This window comes from Penicillium alfredii, assembly GCF_028826965.1.
Source record: "Penicillium alfredii strain IBT 34128 chromosome Unknown utg000009l_segment0_segment0, whole genome shotgun sequence".
NCBI lineage: Eukaryota > Fungi > Ascomycota > Eurotiomycetes > Eurotiales > Aspergillaceae > Penicillium > Penicillium alfredii.
Genome location: NW_026622706.1, coordinates 4,031,301 through 4,050,902, shown reverse-complemented (window position 1 = coordinate 4,050,902; position 19,602 = coordinate 4,031,301). Strand labels below are relative to the sequence as shown.

Below are 19,602 nucleotides of genomic sequence, written 5' to 3'. Positions count from 1 at the left end.
AGTGCCGTAGAAGATATAAAAGATGAAAAAAAAGATATAGAAAAATAAACTACTGTCAGTGCCCAAGATAACCAAGATAGCACTCTTGGCTGTGATAAGCCACTTCCAATAGAAGCTGCAGGAGCATTCTCGGGGAATTCGCCCTGAATCGACTATCGTGATAAACCGGGGCCCCAGCTCAGCGATAAGCATTCACCCCTGTAGACTTATATGAATAATGGGGTGAATAATAACGGGTTGCCCTATCATAAATCCCGGGTAATATTCGCATGCTCAACAATTCTTCCCTCGTGTCAAAAATAAGCTCATTGACAATTGTGTACTAAGAAGTCAGGCACTTGTAGATCACGCTGTGATAGCCTGCCTCGATACCCGGAAACACTTGAGCAGCATAGTGGCATTAAAAATATCTTGATAATCCCAATTTTCACTTTTAGAATCAGTGCCCAACCCAGCTGAAGAAGATCAGATACCCAGAGCAAATATGTCTGTCATTATCGACCGTGGAGCATTCGGGAATAACCGGATCGGTCGTCTTTCCCCACAAGAGCTCTAGTCCCTAATTGACAAGTCGGAGAATTTGTATTGATTGATTGACATATCGGCTACGACAAAATCCCGAACCTCAATATGGCAAAAGAGCCCTACTAAACCAAAACCAATGTTATGCTGGCATACACGGACCACATCACATGATACGAATAGCCCTTGTTTTGTTTCAAGTTCCCAGTCATTGAGAGATTAATAAACTCGGGGTTATTTTAAGATGGGTATCTCCGATAGAAGCAGCTATGGACCAGGCAGTTTCATGGAATATCGTTTTCCAATATCTTTGGATATTTTGAATTTACCAGCATATACATATCCTCCGGTGAGGTCCCGATAGGCAAACACTTCTTCTAGTTATCTGACGAAATTTAAACAAGCAAGAAACATATTACTCGTAGCATGGCAATATTTCAGATCGAACTCAACTATCCAGTGTATTAACCCAATGTAGACTGCCAATGTCTTACATGACCACAGCAACATGGTCAGTCATGTACTTCTGAATATTACCCAAGAAACACGCCGCCAGAATAGAAACCACACCAAACGCAATGCTGACATAGTACACCCACTTGTACGACTCGGCGTACGCGATCTGGCCCGCCTGCACAACCATTTGGTACGCAGTCTCGTCGCCAGAAATGCCAGGAATGTGATGGATCTCTTCCAGCAGCGAGGCGCCAGTGAGCTCGATAGCCTCAGTGATATACTTGACATCGGTGATGTTGAGTTGGGTCATCATCACACCGCCAACATAGTGTGTTGCGGCTGGCACAAACTTGGAGATAAACACATTGTAGTAAATGGTGTACCCGATGCTGCCGCCGACGACTCGGATGGAAAGTGTGAGAGCAGAGATTGTGGCGATGAGGTCCTGTTCCACCAGAGAACATTAGTTCAGCTTATTTGGGTAGAGTCAGGTACCGAAATAAAACTTACGTCGGGACAGATGATTGTCGTGATGATCGATGCCGGCACCACAATGCCGCCGACGCCCAGACCGGCTAGAATAAGAATTCCCCACAGTTGATATAGATTGTCTGTACGTCCAATGGACATTGCCCCACAACCTAGAGGGTTTGGCGATTAGTAAATACCAAGGAAACTTGGGGTTGTGCGGAATGAAATACGTACCGGCCGTCATAAGCACACTGCTGATAATCAGAAGCTCCTTGTTATGACCTCGGAGGACACTCAGCATCCACAGAACAATGCATGCCCCACCCAAGATGCCAAACCCGATTGGCATGCTGCGAACGCCGACGTCCACGGGATCATGACCATACACATTGAACGACTCCGTGGGCCAGAACATGATCACAGAAAAGAAATTGGCACCAGAGATAAAGGTGATGACGAGGGTGAGGCCGAGTGTTCGAGGCTCCTGCTTGAGCCGCGTCGGGAAAATAGGGTACTTGGCTCCATATATTTCCCAGAACGCAAAAGCAACCAACAAGAAGAACCCGACAATCAACGGAGCCAGTACATGGGCCGAAGTCCAGGGATACTGGACCAAACCAACCAAATCGCATCAGCTGAGATAAAAGTGTAGGGTTGAGGTAAGGACGTACCATATACCCACCCCATTGCATGCCAGCCAAGAACACAATCAGGCCAGTGATGCTCAGGAACCCACCCACGAAATCAATTCTACCGATAATCTCTTTCCTGCTCAACCCGGTCGAGTTGACTCGAGGCGGAGGGGTGTAAAACAGAACCGTAATCAACAGGCCAAAGCCGCTCCACGCTCCACAGAACGCCCCAACATAGCGCCAACTGCTATGGTATGCGATAAGCTGGGCCCATAGTACCGAGGGGCAAAATGGCAAGATGGTGAAAATTAGGACGGCGACATAGGCACCTCGTTTCCGAGTCGGGGCCATTTCGGAGGTGGCCGCTAACGCTGTCAGTTCGTTGATGCCGGCACCGGCGCCCGCGATTGCCATGCCCGCTATTTTAGAAACTTCGTCAGATCAGATAGAAAACATGCTTTGTGGGAGGACACTAACCAATGAAGATGTTCATGGTGTTCGCTGTACTGCTGACTATCATCCCGAGGCAGGTGAGAGAGGCGCCGATGATGGCGACATAGCGGCGCCCAATTAAGTCGGATAGAGAGCCAACAAATGGGCACACACCAGCCAGGCCAAGCAGATTTGCAAGGACCTAGATGATGAAGCAGTTAGTTGGTAGCCCTGTACTCAATTGAGCCGCTACTTACAAGCCAGACCCAGCGGTCTGCCCCGCCAATGGACCTGTAGATATACGGGGGAATGCCACCTAATAGATTGATCAGTGTATGCTCGCTCAAGAGAAATATATCTTCCATACCAAACAGGTAAACTGGAATTTGACTCCCCGTCCACAGGAAAGCCATGGCCACAAAGCCCATAAAGCGCCGAAAGGTCATCTGTGTTGCTATCAGCACACATGAGATCAATTAGTGGAAGTATTTTTTTGTTGTACCGGAATGTCCTTTTCCGTCTGTGGGATGTCGCCACGATTCATGCCCACTTGCACGATCTCTTGGTGACTATATCGTCCTTCCACGTCGCCCTGCGGCTGCATCACAGCCTTCTCGTCGACTTGCACCATGACGCGCAGACTGAACGCGAAAGAAGCCCAGAATTGAAAGAAAGATTCCACACCAACAGCAGAAAGAAGTAGTCACTGGAGCTTGGGAGTCAATATCCGGTAAACGAACTGAATAAAGATCGAGGCAAGCCCCAGATCCCCCGAGGACTAACCCCCAAGTTATACCTTCGCATCAGTCGCGACCCCATCTCCTCGACCCTCCATCTAGACAAGGAGGTTGCCGCCTGTGCGCCACATCGGGACCATCCACTAGCAAGTACCACCAATCACACAGCATATGGTAACCAAGCTATCACCCATGGTTCCAGACTCTGGGGAAGCAATAGCCGGAACCGGGTTGGCATTCAAGAAAATACCGAGGCAGCTTGGCAGTTCTGGGGGCGAATTGAGCCGTGGAAGGGAAAATGCGGGGGAAAACGTGGAGACATGACACCCCGGGCCATACCGCAATAGGAACAGCCCCGAAACCATCGCCAACTCCCGGGTCCGTGCTGATGTTAGAAGTTGAATGGATAATTTGTTTCCTTGGAATTGTTGGCTTGATTCCATCTATGTACAGGTATTGTGTGGTGGGGACGTCTACAGGGGGTTTTGTACATGGGGGCTGAGCATAACTAGATCGATATACCCATTGCATTGCGGCTGGGGTGGAAGTGGACCCCCAAGTAATGGAGTCTATTGTTGCTATAGACTCTAGGCTCAAAGTCCCCGCTAGCCGAATGACCAACCCCACTGTGGGGAGCGCAAAGCTTAGTGGTAAAACGCCATCCAGACAGCGGTGGCCATGTCTCAGAATTTGTCGCCGACCTTTTCGAGATGGAGCTTCTTGGGGACGACAAACAGACCCGTAGCCTCAACACACAGTCGACCAGCCAAGTCCCGAACTTCACATGAGGTGTAGGCCTTACGGTCCGAGCTCCGTTCCTGGTCCAGGTCTGTATGCAAGGTGTAGAAATTGTCCGAGTAGACAGGGGCGCGGTAATTGATGGTGAGATTCGCTGTCACACCAGTGCGTGCCGGGAAGTGTCGAATGGCCGCGCGCCCCAAGTTCTCATCGATCACGGTGCCAAGCGCACCGCCGTGGACCATGGTTGGCCATCCTTCGAGGCCTGGGCCGAGGAAGACCATGCTGACGGCCTTCTTCTCTTTGTCATTCCAGAAGACTTTCTGTAATTGGATACGAGAAGAGATTAGACAAGATGGGATCCCGAGGTTCGGTAGTTAAAGGGCGGTCGGCAGTTGTTCATAACTCGGCACACTCGTAAGAAACCAGACACTCACCTGTAGTCCCAAGCCTCTGCTCCCAGCTAACGGACCAGAGGTAAGACGGTGTGGCTTTTTCTCCTCCGTAAAATTCTCGTAGACGTCCATCTCGACGTAATCCGGGTTGCGGCGCAGTTTCTGCACAATGGGCAGCGCGATGTCGAAGACGCGCTGGATTTCCTGTAGCTCCGCCTGGTCCTCAAGTGATCCAGGTACTGGAGGTACAGCAATCTTCTTGTCCATCCATTGCCCCGCGCCGATGCCGAGAACGCCAAAAATCCCTGCATAGATCAGACGGCGCGTCCATGGTGATCGTTGGCCCGAGATGTTCTGCGATGCGGTGCTGGCCTTTCGGAGAAGAGACGGGCGCCAAAAGCCTGGCGTTCGCGTCACTGATGTGCGCAATGTTGATTGGAAAAATCTGCGAGCATGGAGCATGGTGGTCACATTGCCATCGAAATGCTGAAGCGGAAGAGCTGCGTGGATCGGTTGTTGGCCGGACCGAGGCACTTATCACGTGACCCCGACCTCAATGGTATTGCCTGGGAATTAGGTAGATTGTTCAGGGCTATTGAGACATAAGAATATTTGGATTAGAATTCAATCAAGTAACCAACTCGTGGCCATCGTTTCTATTCATCTAGGAAGCATGTCTTCGTATGGACTCATGCGTTTTGAACAGTATAAACGACCAATGACAGCACCAACTACTCTTGCGTGGGAAGCTCGATGGCGCGATAGAGCAGGATGAGGGCCGAGTGGGATTCGCCTGGAGAAAGTATGAGCACGACTTCTTTTTGAAAACTTAGGTACGTTCACTTACCACCACCCGAAAGAGTCTCGATCTTGTCTGCCTCTACCTCGGTGACCTTGTCATCGTTGAACCACCACCACTTTTCTTCGTCATCGCGGCGCTTGGTACCGGTCTGGGAGTCGTTGGACGGTCGGCTCTTCTTCTTCACATACGCCGTGTAATGACCACTGTCAGCACTAGCACCTTGGTGGGTGATCACGCCGCGGAGCTCATAGAGACCGGACTGATTGGTGCCGCTGTCAGCGGAGCTTCTCTGCTGGATCAAGTCATAAAGCTCTTTCTTGGCGGCCCGAATTGCCTCGGTTTTCTCTGCTTCGTATTCTGCATCCGTCTTGAAGGTCTCCTGCATGGCAGTGTCGCCATCCTTGTCGTTGGCCTTGCTTTTGCTTTCCTCGGCTTCCTTTTTCTTCTGCATGGGTTCCCGTTTGCCGCCGGTTTCTGTTTCTTCCTTCTTTTGCTCCTCTCCACGTTGATGAGCAATCTTTTGTCGTTTTTGAGAGCGCTCGACATCCAACTCGTCTTTACGGATCTCTCGGACCTTGTCCCGGATCGGCACAAGTTGCTTCTGGAGTTCTTCGGTACAAAATTCGACAACATCGAGTTCGAACGGGAAAGACACTTTGCGCATAATTTTGGCCTTCTTTTGAGTCTCACGCTTCCAGAAAAAGCGCACAAAATGGACCGTCAAATACTTGGGCAGTCGGGCGATGCGAGACCGTTTCGTGTAGAGTGCATTTCGCTCCAATGTAGGGGATTGCTTCTCGATTTGCTCTTCCAACCCAGCCATAATGCCGTCCTGGAGGTGATTCGTCTCCTTCCCAATATGACAATCCAACTTGTAGAAAACGTCGGAGGCCCTATTCGATTGCTCGCCCACTTCCTTGACGGCAGGATCATCACACTCGGTAACAGACTCGAATTGACCGGCAAGATATTTGTCGACAAAAGAGGTCTGGGTAGTAGATTCTCCTTCGCCATCCTTGATGGTCAACTTAGCTCGCAGCTGATTCACGATCTGCGACCAAGCTTCTTCTGCGTCCTGCTGAGCGTAGCCGTGCCCGTTGCGGTCCCGTTGAGCGAACTGAGGGAACACGGTCCGGAGAGCATTCAAGAACATCAACGGTGGAATGCCCTCCTGGGTCTCGGACATTTGCTTGAAAAGGTCACGCAGAGAAGATGCCAAATCATGGGAGCTGTCCAAACCCCCAAGACCAAAGCTGCTGAGGTTGGAGAGACCATGCTCAGAACGGCCACTCGGTCGATATCTCTGCAGTTCCTCCTGGAGCTCTGGGACGCTTCGTAGGGTCTGCAGGGTGGAGTTGAGATAGCAAGTATTTCCCAAGTTTTGCAGGCCGGCAGGGGTGGCACCATCCTGCCGAGCCACTTCTGCCTCGGTCATATCCTCCAAAAACTTGATCGCCTCCTTCGGCCGACCGAGGTCTGCAGCCCCCTGGCCTCCCGACGGTGTGCCCATCATCATAAACGTCTGCCCTGACTTGGCGTTGAGGGAAGAGAGAGGAGTGTCATCCTTAAGCTGGCCGCCCTTGACCAACACCTTTTGACGGTCGGGCTCGACGCCGGTCAAAGAAAAGAGCTGATATTTCAATGTTTCTCCATTCGAGGTCGGATCGAGATCGACTTCGTGGCGTTTACCGGCGTGCTTGACAATGACTGAATTTGTCAGCAAAATCGATCCGATCAACTATACATTGAAGACATACTAGGTATGGTCGCCATTTTGGACAGTGACCAGATGGAAGAAGGTAAAAAACCGAGTTGTGGGTGGTGAGACAAAGGAGGTAAACAGCAACGAGGTGGTGATGCAGAGGCGTGGGGCAATGCAAACAGCCCAAACAACGATCATCATCTCCAGGCGGGACGTCAACTCCTCCACCCTGACACTCTGTTCGCTCTCCTCAAGCTGCCACGCTCTCCATATTCCTCTATCATGGTATGTTCGCCTCTGATGATTTCTTTTCCATGTCTAACCACATTCAGTCTCAATCACTGCGGCCATACCTCCAATGCATTCGGTCGTCTCTTCAGGCCGCCCTTGCCATCTCGAACTTCGCTTCTCAGACGTCGGAACGACACAATGTCCCGGAAATTGAGGCCGCCAGCTCCCCAGAGCTGCTGCTTAACCCATTGACTATCTCGCGCAATGAACACGAGAAGCTACTTATCGAACCTAGCGTCAACAGTGTCCGAGTTAGCATCCGGATAAAGCAGGCAGACGAGATTGAGCACATCCTGGTCCACAAGTTCACTCGGTTCTTGACGCAGCGCGCCGAATCGTTCTTTATCTTGCGAAGGAAGCCAGTCAAGGTTTGTCGTGACGTCTGACTTGCTCTGGAATATCGCTGACACTGAATTTAGGGCTATGATATCTCGTTTCTAATTACCAACTTCCACACCGAGGCGATGCTCAAACACAAGCTCGTCGATTTTATTATACAGTTCATGGAGGAAGTGGACAAGGAGATTTCGGAAATGAAGCTTTTCGTGCGTTTCTCCCCCAAGTCCCTCTGCCTCTTCCAACACTGACCGGTTGCAGTTGAATGCCCGTGCTCGATTTGTTGCGGAATCCTTTTTGACACCGGTAAGTCCTATCAACATCTTTTTCACTGGTCATTGGCTAACAAGCTCCCAGTTTGATTAAGCTGTGTGGCGTTTACTTGTTCCTGGTCGACGAATAATGCATGACCTTGTGCTTCTCCCTACTACTCCCGATACAGACCACACAGGCTGGCAATGCAAGATTACCATTCTACAATTCTGTTCAGTTTCTCAACCTCATGAGCGGCTTAGCTCCATCCATAACATAGCTGGGGTGTTTAGTCGAGGAGAGGTATAACTGTCGCCCAAGGACCTAGGTCTAGGTCCTCAGCTCTGATCCATATCCACTGATCACATACAATGTGACAAGTCCCACTTTTCAGACCAATTACCAATCTTCGTGGCATGGATGAGATCTATATTGGAGACAATGTGGTAGGTCTTCGGGAGGCCCATAATCATGGTAGTGTATTATTATTATTTTCTTCAAGTTCTGCCATGGTCTTCGAATGCTTCTGGAGTCACTTGATGTTTTAGGGTGTCTGCCTAATTTCCTCCGAGTCCACAATTGAATGATGGGGGTCTGTCGAGGCAACGAAGTCGTTGCTGCCTGACAATTCATTGGAGAAAATGTCCTCCCCACCCCTCACCGCCTTCTGCCACCGCCAAACCTTCCTTCCTATTTTCCCGACCGCTCTCCTGACCGCCCTCCCACTTCGATTCTGCCACTGTCGAAATCGCCGTCACCACCGTATTCTGCCGGTTTTGCCGTGAAATTCGAACAATGTGTGAGGAATTCAATGTTCACCTTCGCCATCGCATCCTTATTCACCTCTGTCCCACTTCTTCAACTGCACTTGGTCCAATTCCTCGTCCTCCAACTCCCATTCCTCCTCATCTTCTCCCCACCCCGTCTCCTCCTTCACCCAGTTCTCCTGTTCGTCTTCATACTCCAACTCCAAGTCCTCTGAAACTTCACAAATATTTCCCTGCAAGTGATTCACCTGAGGATTCTACCTCTGAGTCTCCTCAGACTGTCTGCAGTGTATCTGCTCCTGAAAAGCCTACTCTTCCTGTCTACTCTGTTCCTCTCGATCCTGCCCTTCCTGTACCTGACCCTGATTTTCTTTCCTCTCCCATCTATCCTGTTGTTACTCTTTACCCCAGTCCTTCTACTTCTCTTGAAAACACTCTTTCTGCTCACTGTGTTTCTCCTCTCGACCCTGCTATTCCTGCACCTGATCCTAAATTTCCTTCCTCTCCTGACTCTGCTGTTCCTCTTGCTGTTCCTCCAAATCAACCTGCCCCAGTGCAAGTTGTACAGCCTATGACAGAGGAAAATAATCCTGCCATGCCTTTCTCTCACATTCACGCTTTGTTGGGGAGTGCCCTTTGGGACCCTGAGATGCTCACGGACCAGCACCTTGAGATGTTCCGGGAGCAAATGCGCCAATTTGAGGTGCAGAGTCTTGAGGAAATCCTCAGCCCTGTCCAGGTTCCTATTGGAAGCGTCATCCACCAGAAGGTTCCTGATCATTGGGGCGTTGTCAAGATTAGCAATGTGAGTCGAGCCTCTTTGCCTTTGATCAAAATACATGATTTGATTTGAACCCACTGACTCTTTCTCAGATCCCCTACACTGTCACCCGCCAGGAAGTGCACCATTTCCTTGGCCGCTCCGCTGGCCTCATCTCGCCGCCGGAGGGAACCCCCGTTCACATCATAATGGAACGCTCAACTGGCAAGACCATGGACTGCTACGTTGAGTTTGTCACGCTCAATGATGCCAGGGATACCGTCACCCGCATCAACCGATCTGCTGAGTATGGACGCCTTCCTCGCATGGGCAGTCGCCATGTTGAGGTCACTTTGAGCAGCCAGGATGAGCTGATGCAGGCGCTGTTTCCTCGGGCCAAGTGCATCAAGTGGGTGAATGGAAAGCCCCTTGAACAGGAGAACACCGACTGGTGGTCGACTGGATTCAATGGGTTCCTGACAGACGAGGAGCTCTTCTGTGTCTTCCACCACGCGGAAGCGCCCCAGCGCGTAAGTTCATTCTGATAGTCACTTTGATCTTTACTTTTTCTCATCGCCTTCTTAGAGCCCTTTTGCAGTCAAGGTCCCCCAGCGGACTTATGAATCCATGATCAGCACGATCTGGAAGGTAAGATAAAGCTTTTTCTTTTGTTTCTTCTGTTCTTCTTTGCCTTTCATTTTTTTTGTGCGGGTTGCTTATTTCTTTATTTCTTTCTTGTTCCACTTTACAGTTCCCTTGGTTTGCTACAGACATGTACACTGTCCATGCCTACAAGGAGCTGTTCCTTACTCTTCGTGGCATGATCATGATTCTTAAGGATCGCATTCGGCGGAGAAATACCGTCGGCCTTGATCAGCGGTTGCTCTTTGAGCTTGTCAATGCGGGCGTGAACTGCCCTGCTTTCAACCCTCGCATGAAGTACTGCTTCGCCTACCTTGCCGATGACCTTACTGTGTTGTCTCATTTGCCCGAGAACTACGTGCTGTACTTCCCTTTCGACACCCTGACCTGGCTCCCGGGATACAACTTGACGACCCTGAAGGTATGGACTCCCCGCCTCTTCTTTGGGACTAATTATCTAACAATGACATGCATCTAGTTCTATGCGCACCTCATTGGTCATGGACGCACCTCCCACACTGAGCGTGAGGGATTGATCAATGAGTACAAGGATATGCGTTTGCTACGTATCTATGGCACCTGGTGGTTTGAATGGTTGTCGGAGCGCGAAACGACCCTGCAGTACTGTGATGCTGTTCACTATGAGAGTCGTGTCATGCGTGAGCTCATCATCACGGGGTACAATAACCTTCTGGATACCAAGTCCAGCCCTTCGTCTATTGGCACTGCCCCTAAGTCGCCCTCTGATACTTCTGTCAAGTCGCCGGACAGCCAGAAGACGGTTCGCCCAAACAAGGCTCAAGTCACTTCCCGGGGACCCAATGTTCCTCTTCCTTCTGAAGGTGCTCTTGTTCAGATGCGCCAGGCCACTGATAGCTTCCTGATGCCTCCTCCCCCGGCTCCTCAAACCCCCAGCCAGGGCACCAACCCCTATGTTAACCACCCTGTCATTCCTCACACTACTAACCGTGGACCCATGGGGATGGTGACTCAGTCGGCCTCTCGCCGCAACAATGAGCTGATGCTTACTCACTACGTGCCGCACAGCAGTTCGCATGGAATCCGTTCTTTCTCTGTCCCATGGGCTCCCTCTGTGGTGCCTTCGACTCCAGCTAACCGCCAGAATCCCCGCTCCATCACCGGCTTTGGCACTCCTGGTCGCCACACCACCTACGAGGGTATGGGCTCTGCTCCTGGGCCTACTCCCGGGCCTACCACTTCCACTCCTCAGATCAACCAGTCTCAGGAAATTCAGAGTCAGATCTACTGGTCCCAGATTAACCAAACTCAGAACAACCGCCCCTCGTACCCTTTCCCTTTTGGGCGGCAGACTCGCCGTGATGGCTCCACCTTCAACCGCCGCAACGAGTCCTAGTTGACTCTGTTCTTTTCTTTTTTCTATTTTCTTCTGTTCCATTTGCACAGCGCCGGTGTTTTGCATAGCGTCGGATATGTCCATGACACATACATACACGTATCATTTTGCATCATTTTGCATCATTTTGCATGCATTTTGCATGCATTTTGATGATATTTATGGGGGATGCATTCATGGATGATGCAGTTACGACATGACATAATGGTGACACGACACGACACAAGACAACACAATGATCTTTATTTTCTTTTCTCCAACTTCACTTCCTTGCCGTCATTTTGCTTTCACTTGAATGCATTTTTGATGCGGCTTACAGGTGACGCAGATACGACATGATGATTTTCTTTTCTTCGACATAGCTATCATTGTGCTTCTTCTTGAGTGCATTTTGATGGGTCCAAAATGGTGATGCAACGACTGATCTGTTTTCTTTCTTGACCATCATTTTTGCTTCTTTTTTGAATGCATGTGATGGGGCCAAAAATGGGGATGCAGTGACGAGATGATGATTTGTTCTTTTGTTCTTTTGTTCTCTTGCATCTGAGCAATGGCTTCGGTGGCACAAACCTCGACTATTCCGAGTTTGGTAACAAATGCGGACAAGTACAAGGCCTTAGCTGACTGATGCTGACCTGGCTATGCTGGCAATGGTTCCTTTGTGAGTTCTTGCTAGGGTGATCGGGACGGCGACAGATGGCTCATGGATCCCTGGAACGATGGCATCGGACACCTTATGATTGAAACCCTGAAGTAGTTGCTCCAAAAATATTAAAAAAAAAAGGTTCGATTGTCATGTTTCTTTTCTTCCTTTGTAGGCCTCTTTCTGTCTAGAAAGTTGCATGTAGATGCAACCATGCAGCTGTTGGGCAGGAGAATCTGGCACGGAAGATCATGATAGTTTTAGAACGTATTGATACATTGCTCATTCGGCATCTGCCAGTCCTTCCAGAGTGGCTTCATCTTCAGCAGATTCAGCAATTTTCTGCTCGTCCAAGAGTTTCTTTCTCATCAACCCTTCAGCCCGTTTCCTCTCCTTCCGCGCGATAGGATCCTCCCATCCCGGTGGCCTCGATTTTGTTCTCCCTTTTGCAGTCCCTGGAGTCCCATCTGGGGAATACATCTCCATAACACCAGCGCAAAACCGTTCTCTCCGATCAGCGTTGACGGCAAACCTTTCATTGGACATAGCAACGAGCATCTCGAGATACTCCTCAGTCACCAGGCTGCGAATGACTGGCTCGGAAGCAGAATCATGTTCGTCGCAGTACCCGATCACCGACTCGAGTGACAGGCCAGATGAGCGCACAGCGACAATCGGGCTGGGGCCCTCGTCGCCTTCCAAACAGCGGAGACTCTGCAGGCCGCTTTCGCGAAAGCCCGAGGCGGATGCTGCCGACAGCACCGGCTGGGCGTGGCTCAGCGTGGCTGCCATGATATGGAGGATCTGGATCAAGACGTGTAAGTCGGGCGGGATATTTCTTTGATGGTTTGCGCATGGGGGGTTCCTCTTTTGTTTTTCGATTTGCAGAACGAGATAACTTGACAACCAAATATTGAATTTGTACTGCAGAACAAAGAACACATCTTCAACAGCAACCCAACGATATGCATGCACCTACCAACGGCTCAAAATGGAAGCGGACCAGCCGCAGCGAGGCATTTTCTCCAGCAAGCTTAGGTGGCTTGCCGTCGCCAGGAACCATCCCAAACAAATCATGGAGCGACTTCTGTACGGTTGCGTCATGGGTCTCGGGTTGGCTCAAAGGCTCGTGAGACACATACAACCACCGCCCGGCACCTTTGCCACCAGAGGGGGCAAACTGTCTTTGAGTCTCCTGAGACGGTTCTGGAGACTTCTTGCGGCCTTCTAGGAAGACACTGACACGGCCCGCGCAACTGCTGGTGGTTACTAGACCGGGGAGGCCATTGAGGTCCCGGATCAAGTCGCGGATGCCCTCGTCTACACATCCCTTGGGCGAGAGGTCTGTATACTCTGTGTCTGGCACAGACAGCTCCTCCAGGATCTTGATCTTGCGCCACTGAAAGGCCGCCGGGAGATGTCCCGCACTGAGGTCGGAGCTCATTTGCAGTTGGCGAGACAGGGCGGACCCAAGGTGTGTTCTGTTTTCTTTCGCGCTGCTCAGACAGTCCCGCAGAGGATCATTTTGGTTTTATGCTCTCCAAGAGATCTTGAAATTCTGGTGGAAGGCGATCCAAAGAGACATGAAGAAGGGGGGCGGCAAAAAAAAGAGTTTCGGGACCGCACTAAAAGCGGAGCCAGGCACATCCAGGATTCTTTCGTAATTCCGCAGCTCCAGCGCCGGTTGACATATAAGGCATGCCCCGGCCCCTGTGCTCGGTGATTTTGTTAAAACTTCCAAAATCCACGCGGGTGCTCTTCAGTTCTCGCATTATTGTCACTTGCCAGCCTATTCTGAGTGCGAATCTGGGGGAATTTCTGCTGGTGCGATTCAGCGGGAAACACAAACCAGCGCAAACAGAACAAAACAGGGCGAAGAGAGAAAGAAGAAAGCCTATCGACTACCGAATAGCTACGAGAAGTAAACCCCTTGGATACAACATTATCAACGGTGGAATTGTTTAATTTCTACAATGCCCCGACAAGCGTCTCGGGCCGCTCCCGTGCAGGCGGCTGCGGCGCCAAAACGACGCGCTTCAGCCAGGCTATCGGCCGTCTCGGAGGCGGAGGTCAAGCGAGTCAAATCCAACACCGACTTGTCCGGCAACGCGAAAACCACGGCCAAAAAGAGCAAGTATTTCGAGCCTGGGAGCTCTGCTGAGCCCGGAGGAACTTCTGGGTCGGCGTACGAGGAAGACAATGGCTCGTCCTCGGGGCACGACTCCGAGCCCGAAGAGATTTCTGGCAGCGAGGATGACCCCAAGAAGAAGTCTGGTGCAAAGGGAAAGCAGGGGACCAGCACCGGGCGCGAGAGTGACTCCTTGAAAGGAAAAGAACTCTGGCGCGAGGGCGTTCGCACGGGCTTGGGACCTGGGAAGGAAGTGTTTATTCCGAAGCCCAAGCAACGCGAGGCAGGGAACGTCCCCTATCAGGATGAGACGCTGCATCCCAATACCAGACTGTTCTTGATGGACCTGGCGAACAACAACGAGCGAGAATGGCTCAAAGGTGAGAATCATGGCAAGACTGCCCAGGTGGTGGTACCAAGCTGACAGAAACACAGCGCACGATGCGGATTACCGCACGGCCAAGAAAGATTTCGAAACTTTTGTCGAAACGCTCACGCCAAAGATCGCTGACATAGACAGCACGATTCCCGAGCTGCCGACCAAGGATCTGGTAGGCATGCAAACATTGGCTTTATTTCTGACCGATGTTAATCACCATCTCATGTCAGATATTTCGCATCCACAGGGATGTTCGGTTCAGCAAGAACCCTCTGCCATACAAGGTATTTCAGCGCCAACCAAACCTCTGCGAAGCAGTTGATGGAGTTTCCGACCATGCTGACGGCTAATAGATTCATTTCTCAGCTGCGTGGTGAGTGTCGATGACGCTCGATGAGCCTCGATGACCCAAGAAGAAGCCCACTGAAACCGATGCAGGTCTCGGACCGGCAAGAAGGGTCCTTACGCTGCGTACTATGTCCATTTCCAACCGGGCTCATCGTTTGTCGGTAGGTAACACTCGGTGGAAAAGACCCGACAATCACCGGTTGTTCTCTGACCAGAGGGGACTAATTTTTTCTCGCTGGGTATAGGCTGCGGCCTCTGGCATCCGGAGGCTGATCCCCTCGCGCTGCTTCGAGAGGACATCGATGAGAATGCGCATCGCTGGAAGGAAGTGCTCCGGGCGCCGGACATGCGCCGCGAGTTTCTGAACGGTGTATCAGACGATGATGACGCGGTCGTGAAAGCCTTCACTCATCACAACAGGGAATCTGCGCTCAAGATCAAACCCAAGGTAAGAAGAAGTGGTTCTTTTGTGTATTGTCCCCACAGCCCCAGTTGACAATGTCCCGTACTGTGCCATTCGGCCTGATTCTGTGGTTTTTTCCTCTTCCTATGCGTTCCCTGTGTTAGCCACACCTTGTTCCCTGCCCCTGGTGGGCTCAAGGGGCTCGAAGGGGGGTTGTCGCAGAATGCGTCGAGGCCATACTGTCTCCCGATCGGGGCTGGCCGTTGAAACGGATCATGCTTTCAGTTCGAAAGGGAATGACAAGAACCTCAAGGCATAAGCATGCGTCCATGAGATCCGCGGAAAAGCCGCTGCGTTCCCGGCTGTGGGAGGTGCAGTGGGCACGCTGAACCCGACTCGCCGGGGCGCAGTTTGAGAGCTAACCGTGCCGAGACCCTTGCACATGACATCAAGGGCTCGATTGAATCAGCGTTCACCAGGGCAAGTTCATTGTCCCTTGGAAAATGGCCATCAAGTCTCGGGGGCCGAAGAACACGAACACACACCAGGGGGGAGCCGTGGTAGCCCAATTTTTCTTCCCGACCCCTACACATCCTTGGATAAGTGATCCTTGGATTCGGGACCGAAATACGTTTATTGAGGGACTCCTTTTTTTTTCCCAATTTTTCTTTTTTCTTTTTTCTTTTTCATTTTTGTTTGAGACGCCGTCTATTTTGGTTCCATGGTTCACTCCGGCGCCAGTCTCCACGTCCTTCCAAGCCTTCTTCCGCCCCCGACACGCTACACATGCTTACAAAAGGGAAAATAACGTGGGAAACAGGGATACGAAGTCGACAATGAGAACATCCAGTTGCTGCGACTGCGCAGTTTCACCATTGGCCGGCCGATAGCAGACGATGACCTCACGGGCGCTGATGCACAGGACCGGATCGCGCATATGGTTGGGGTCATGGAGCCGTTCGTAAGCTGTCACGCCCCCTCCTCTTCCTGTCTGTCTTGGGGCTCTCTTTGTCCCAAAGCCCTCTTGCCCAATCCACCCCCCATTTTGCCCCTCTTGACTAGTCTGGTTCCCCTTCCAAGCTAATCACTTGGGTGGTCCCCTTTTTTATCCCCCCGCTGTCGAATCAGCGCTGGCTGATGGTCACACTCGGCCGTCGGATGTTTTTTTTCTCACCCCCTCCTTACGGGGTTGGCTTGTTGACCGCTTCTTGGTGTAGGTGACGTATCTCAACAGTGTGGTTATGCCCGATCAATGATATGCGTCCGAGAGGGGGGATTTGGCGACTGGGCATCAAGAGTTTTAAGCTCCAGAGACTTGGCTCCGAGGGCGCGGAGATCTGTCATTTTCTTTTAGGGTTATCTGTTTCATGTTGATTTGCACGTTGTTTCGTTGGTCCGGATGCTGTCCTACGCAATTAAAACCCCGGCGACGAGGGTTACCTCTCGATCTGCACATGGCCTCTTTTGGTCAATTACTGCATTTCCCGGATCCCCATTCTGCTGCATACAGGAAAGAGTACAGGAAAGGGGGGGCGCAAGAATGAAGTGTCGTTGCACTCCCGTCACCTCTAGATGTGGGAATCCGACTAGTGCCCTGCATAGGGATCGAGGGACAGCATTGAGAAGAGATGATTAGACGAGCGTAATTGAATAGAGTTTTTTCTTTTCTTTTTTTCCTTTTTTTCCGGAATTCAAAGATTCCTCAGCATGCAGTTCTAGTAGACCGTGTCCTACGTTGGAGGCCGCGGGGAAAGACAAAACTAATACGAATTACCCGTTTACCCTACCACCAGCACTTCTATATACTCTAGGGCTATGATCAGTTCTACTACAACTACAACCACTATTACTACAACATAATAATAATATAGTAATGAATGTATTTAGTAAAGGGCAATTTAACGACATTCTGCAAACAACCCTGTGACGCGCAGGCCCGTCGCCACAGCCCGCCCGCGCCGCGTTCGGCCCGTGGTCGGGCATGCCCGCTGAACGATCCCTGGGAACTCGGCCTGTGGCGCGGGTGGATGCGTCTCCGCCGTTCCCAGACTTGCGACAAGAAAAGAGAGGGAGACGGAGATGAGATAGAGAGCACCTTCCTCCTCTGGAAACGGAGCGGGCCCTGCCTCTCCGTCCGTGCCGGTGGTACATTTCCAATTTTTTTTCTTTTTCTTTTTCTTTTTTTTCTTTTATGTTTTGCGCTTCTTGGTTCCTGGGTGTGGCTGTGAAGGATTGTGGGTTGTCTCTCTTCTTCCTTCTCGGTTGCCCTAAAGAGGATTGTGATTCGGGGACCAAAAGATCACAAAAAAGTAATAAAAACGTGGTCGGTCTATTTTTATATTCTAAACCATTGTCTTGTGGGCTATTATAGGTGGCTATAATGTGTTAGCGTGTTTGTTGGGGCTGCTTGTAGCAACCGGTTGCGGTGGGCCCGATGTGGACTCGGAAGTATACGTCGTGGCGAATACAGTTTTCTACAGTAGCTTGCGTAGATACAATTTTATGCTTTGAATACTACTGCATCTCTATGCTGTTTTAAGATAATTGTGTTTGGTATGTCCGTGTCTCAACAGCATCATAATGATAGTATGGGCGATCTGATATCAGATCATCTTCGGTTGACTTACGAATCAACAGGCCCACCTTCTGTATAGAAGAGTAGAATTCCAAAGAATAGAATGCTACAACCCTTTAATCAAGATGTATACTCAGAAACAGGATTCTTAATACTTTTTTTTCATCAATCAATATGTAGAGAATGCCGAGTGTGATAGCTAGTAAGTAAAAACTTACTAGTGGATCCAACTAGGCGATCGCTAGAATCCGTCGAGGCATGTGAAAATACCAGCATCAGAAAGCGTTGCACCAATAGAATCCAACGAAGAGTAAAAGTAAAAAAATATCCCTGCCGCAGATGAGCCGATCCCGTGACACCGTTAGGTTCGAGATGCCGGTGCCCTACGGCCCCAAAGGAGCAGCGGTCAGACTGAAACGAATGGTGTCAAGTCTGGGTATCGGCTGTGTGCCCTTGTGACACCTTATTTATGATGATAATTGATACTATGATTTTATTTTATTTTAATTAATTTAACAATTACTTTCTTTCTTATGATTATCTTTACCTTAAAGTACTGGGCACAAATCAGGCTGTCAGGCCTCCTCCGAACTCTGGTTGGGATCAGCACAGCCACGTTCCGCACGCAGAATGTCTTGGATTTATTCTTTTTTTTTTCCTTTTAAAATCTATATTTTAATTCTCGATTTATGATTCGATCACTTAATGACATCAAGAAAATCATAATAAATCAAAATCCATAATCCAATAGTCTATGTTCCCGTGACCGACAGGGCATGCGGGCTGCGTCTATTAGTGCCCGACGGGCTCCATCCCTGATAGACGCGCTCCCGTGTGGGTAACCAGGAAAGGGGCCGAAAAATGATGATTTCATTTTAATTTTAATCTTGATGTGATCTCTCTGGAATTCCTTAAAAATGGATATAATATAAAATAACAATCGAAGAATAAAAAAAAATTAATAAAAAATAAATAAAAAATAAAAATTCTGTAACGGAACGTCGCAGCCTGGAACATGACCGGTCGGGCTGCAGTCGGGTCCCCAAGCCCCCCAGCGCTCAGTCCCTCTTCCAGGAGCGCCTGGTTTTGGGTCCAACTAGCGCGTCCCCAGGACACACAGCATCGAGTGGCCAGCAGCTTTGGATCGGGTGGGTCCTCGTCTGGAGAGTCCGGAGAATCCATGTCTGGTTCCTGCTGGAACCAGCTGAACCCAAGTGGAGAGAGAGAGAAAAAAAAAAAAAAAAGAGGGCCGGAAAGACGCGGCATTGCAGGCGATTGGGTTGAAAACGTGGCAAAATACTGACCTACCCAGGTAGGTGGGAGAAAGAGAGAAGGATTTACAAAATGATGAAGAGTCCGCGTACTCCGTCGAGGTGAACATGGTAGATGAGCAATCAATTTAGAAAATAGAGAAAATAAATTTATGATTTATTAGTTATTTTTTTTTATACATAATATCATAATAATAATAATAATATAATATCATATTTCAGTGCCAGATGGCACACCTGCATGAGATCGGCGGGAAGGCCGGAGCGGCCCGTGGGACGAGTACCCCGAGACAAAGTCCAGTGGGTTTACCATACGCGTAATGGGTATAAGGACCTCGGTAATGAGGGTTAGGGTGGAATGCTCTTGTGTTATTCCTTAGGGTATTTGATGACGATGATTATTAGTATTATCAGTATGAGTATTATTTTTTAAAATAATAGTAATATAATAATAGATCACAAGATAGATTTATACCATGAGAGAAACATCTATAACGTGGGAGGACAAGGGAAGTCCTGTCACCACAGCGCTAATGCAGGTTTCC

The 19,602-nt window shown here is 50.0% G+C and overlaps 6 protein-coding genes across 6 annotated transcripts; 3 read left to right on the top strand and 3 right to left on the bottom strand.

The window, feature by feature from the left end:
- Positions 1–1,012: 1,012 nt before the first annotated feature.
- On the bottom strand, positions 1,013–3,144 carry NUU61_007461 (putative MFS drug efflux pump; the record flags this gene model as incomplete). The annotated part of the gene is made up of 8 exons (XM_056657986.1): positions 1,013–1,423; positions 1,489–1,619; positions 1,684–2,056; positions 2,121–2,500; positions 2,559–2,715; positions 2,771–2,829; positions 2,881–2,959; positions 3,016–3,144. 8 exons carry the CDS (start codon positions 3,142–3,144, stop codon positions 1,013–1,015), a joined length of 1,719 nt encoding a protein of 572 aa, XP_056510786.1.
- Positions 3,145–3,933: 789 nt separating this feature from the next.
- NUU61_007460 (Peptidase C19 ubiquitin carboxyl-terminal hydrolase 2) lies at positions 3,934–6,958 on the bottom strand (the record flags this gene model as incomplete). The annotated part of the gene is made up of 4 exons (XM_056657985.1): positions 3,934–4,311; positions 4,426–4,883; positions 5,231–6,892; positions 6,943–6,958. 4 exons carry the CDS (start codon positions 6,956–6,958, stop codon positions 3,934–3,936), a joined length of 2,514 nt encoding a protein of 837 aa, XP_056510785.1.
- Positions 6,959–7,169: 211 nt separating this feature from the next.
- NUU61_007459 (actin-related protein 2/3 complex subunit 4 family protein) lies at positions 7,170–7,880 on the top strand (the record flags this gene model as incomplete). The annotated part of the gene is made up of 5 exons (XM_056657984.1): positions 7,170–7,172; positions 7,220–7,546; positions 7,598–7,723; positions 7,776–7,820; positions 7,872–7,880. The coding sequence occupies 5 exons, from the start codon at positions 7,170–7,172 to the stop codon at positions 7,878–7,880; spliced, it is 510 nt and encodes a 169-aa protein (XP_056510784.1).
- A 1,248-nt stretch (positions 7,881–9,128) lies between these two features.
- Positions 9,129–11,310, top strand: NUU61_007458 (uncharacterized protein; the record flags this gene model as incomplete). Its single annotated transcript, XM_056657983.1, has 5 exons — positions 9,129–9,338; positions 9,407–9,823; positions 9,879–9,941; positions 10,045–10,356; positions 10,414–11,310. The coding sequence occupies 5 exons, from the start codon at positions 9,129–9,131 to the stop codon at positions 11,308–11,310; spliced, it is 1,899 nt and encodes a 632-aa protein (XP_056510783.1).
- Positions 11,311–12,235: 925 nt separating this feature from the next.
- NUU61_007457 (tRNA wybutosine-synthesizing 3 family protein) lies at positions 12,236–13,397 on the bottom strand (the record flags this gene model as incomplete). Its single annotated transcript, XM_056657982.1, has 2 exons — positions 12,236–12,757; positions 12,933–13,397. The coding sequence occupies 2 exons, from the start codon at positions 13,395–13,397 to the stop codon at positions 12,236–12,238; spliced, it is 987 nt and encodes a 328-aa protein (XP_056510782.1).
- A 529-nt stretch (positions 13,398–13,926) lies between these two features.
- Positions 13,927–16,467, top strand: NUU61_007456 (uncharacterized protein; the record flags this gene model as incomplete). The annotated part of the gene is made up of 8 exons (XM_056657981.1): positions 13,927–14,461; positions 14,517–14,632; positions 14,691–14,744; positions 14,814–14,833; positions 14,899–14,969; positions 15,054–15,256; positions 16,032–16,172; positions 16,429–16,467. The coding sequence occupies 8 exons, from the start codon at positions 13,927–13,929 to the stop codon at positions 16,465–16,467; spliced, it is 1,179 nt and encodes a 392-aa protein (XP_056510781.1).
- Between the last annotated feature and the right edge of the window lie 3,135 nt (positions 16,468–19,602).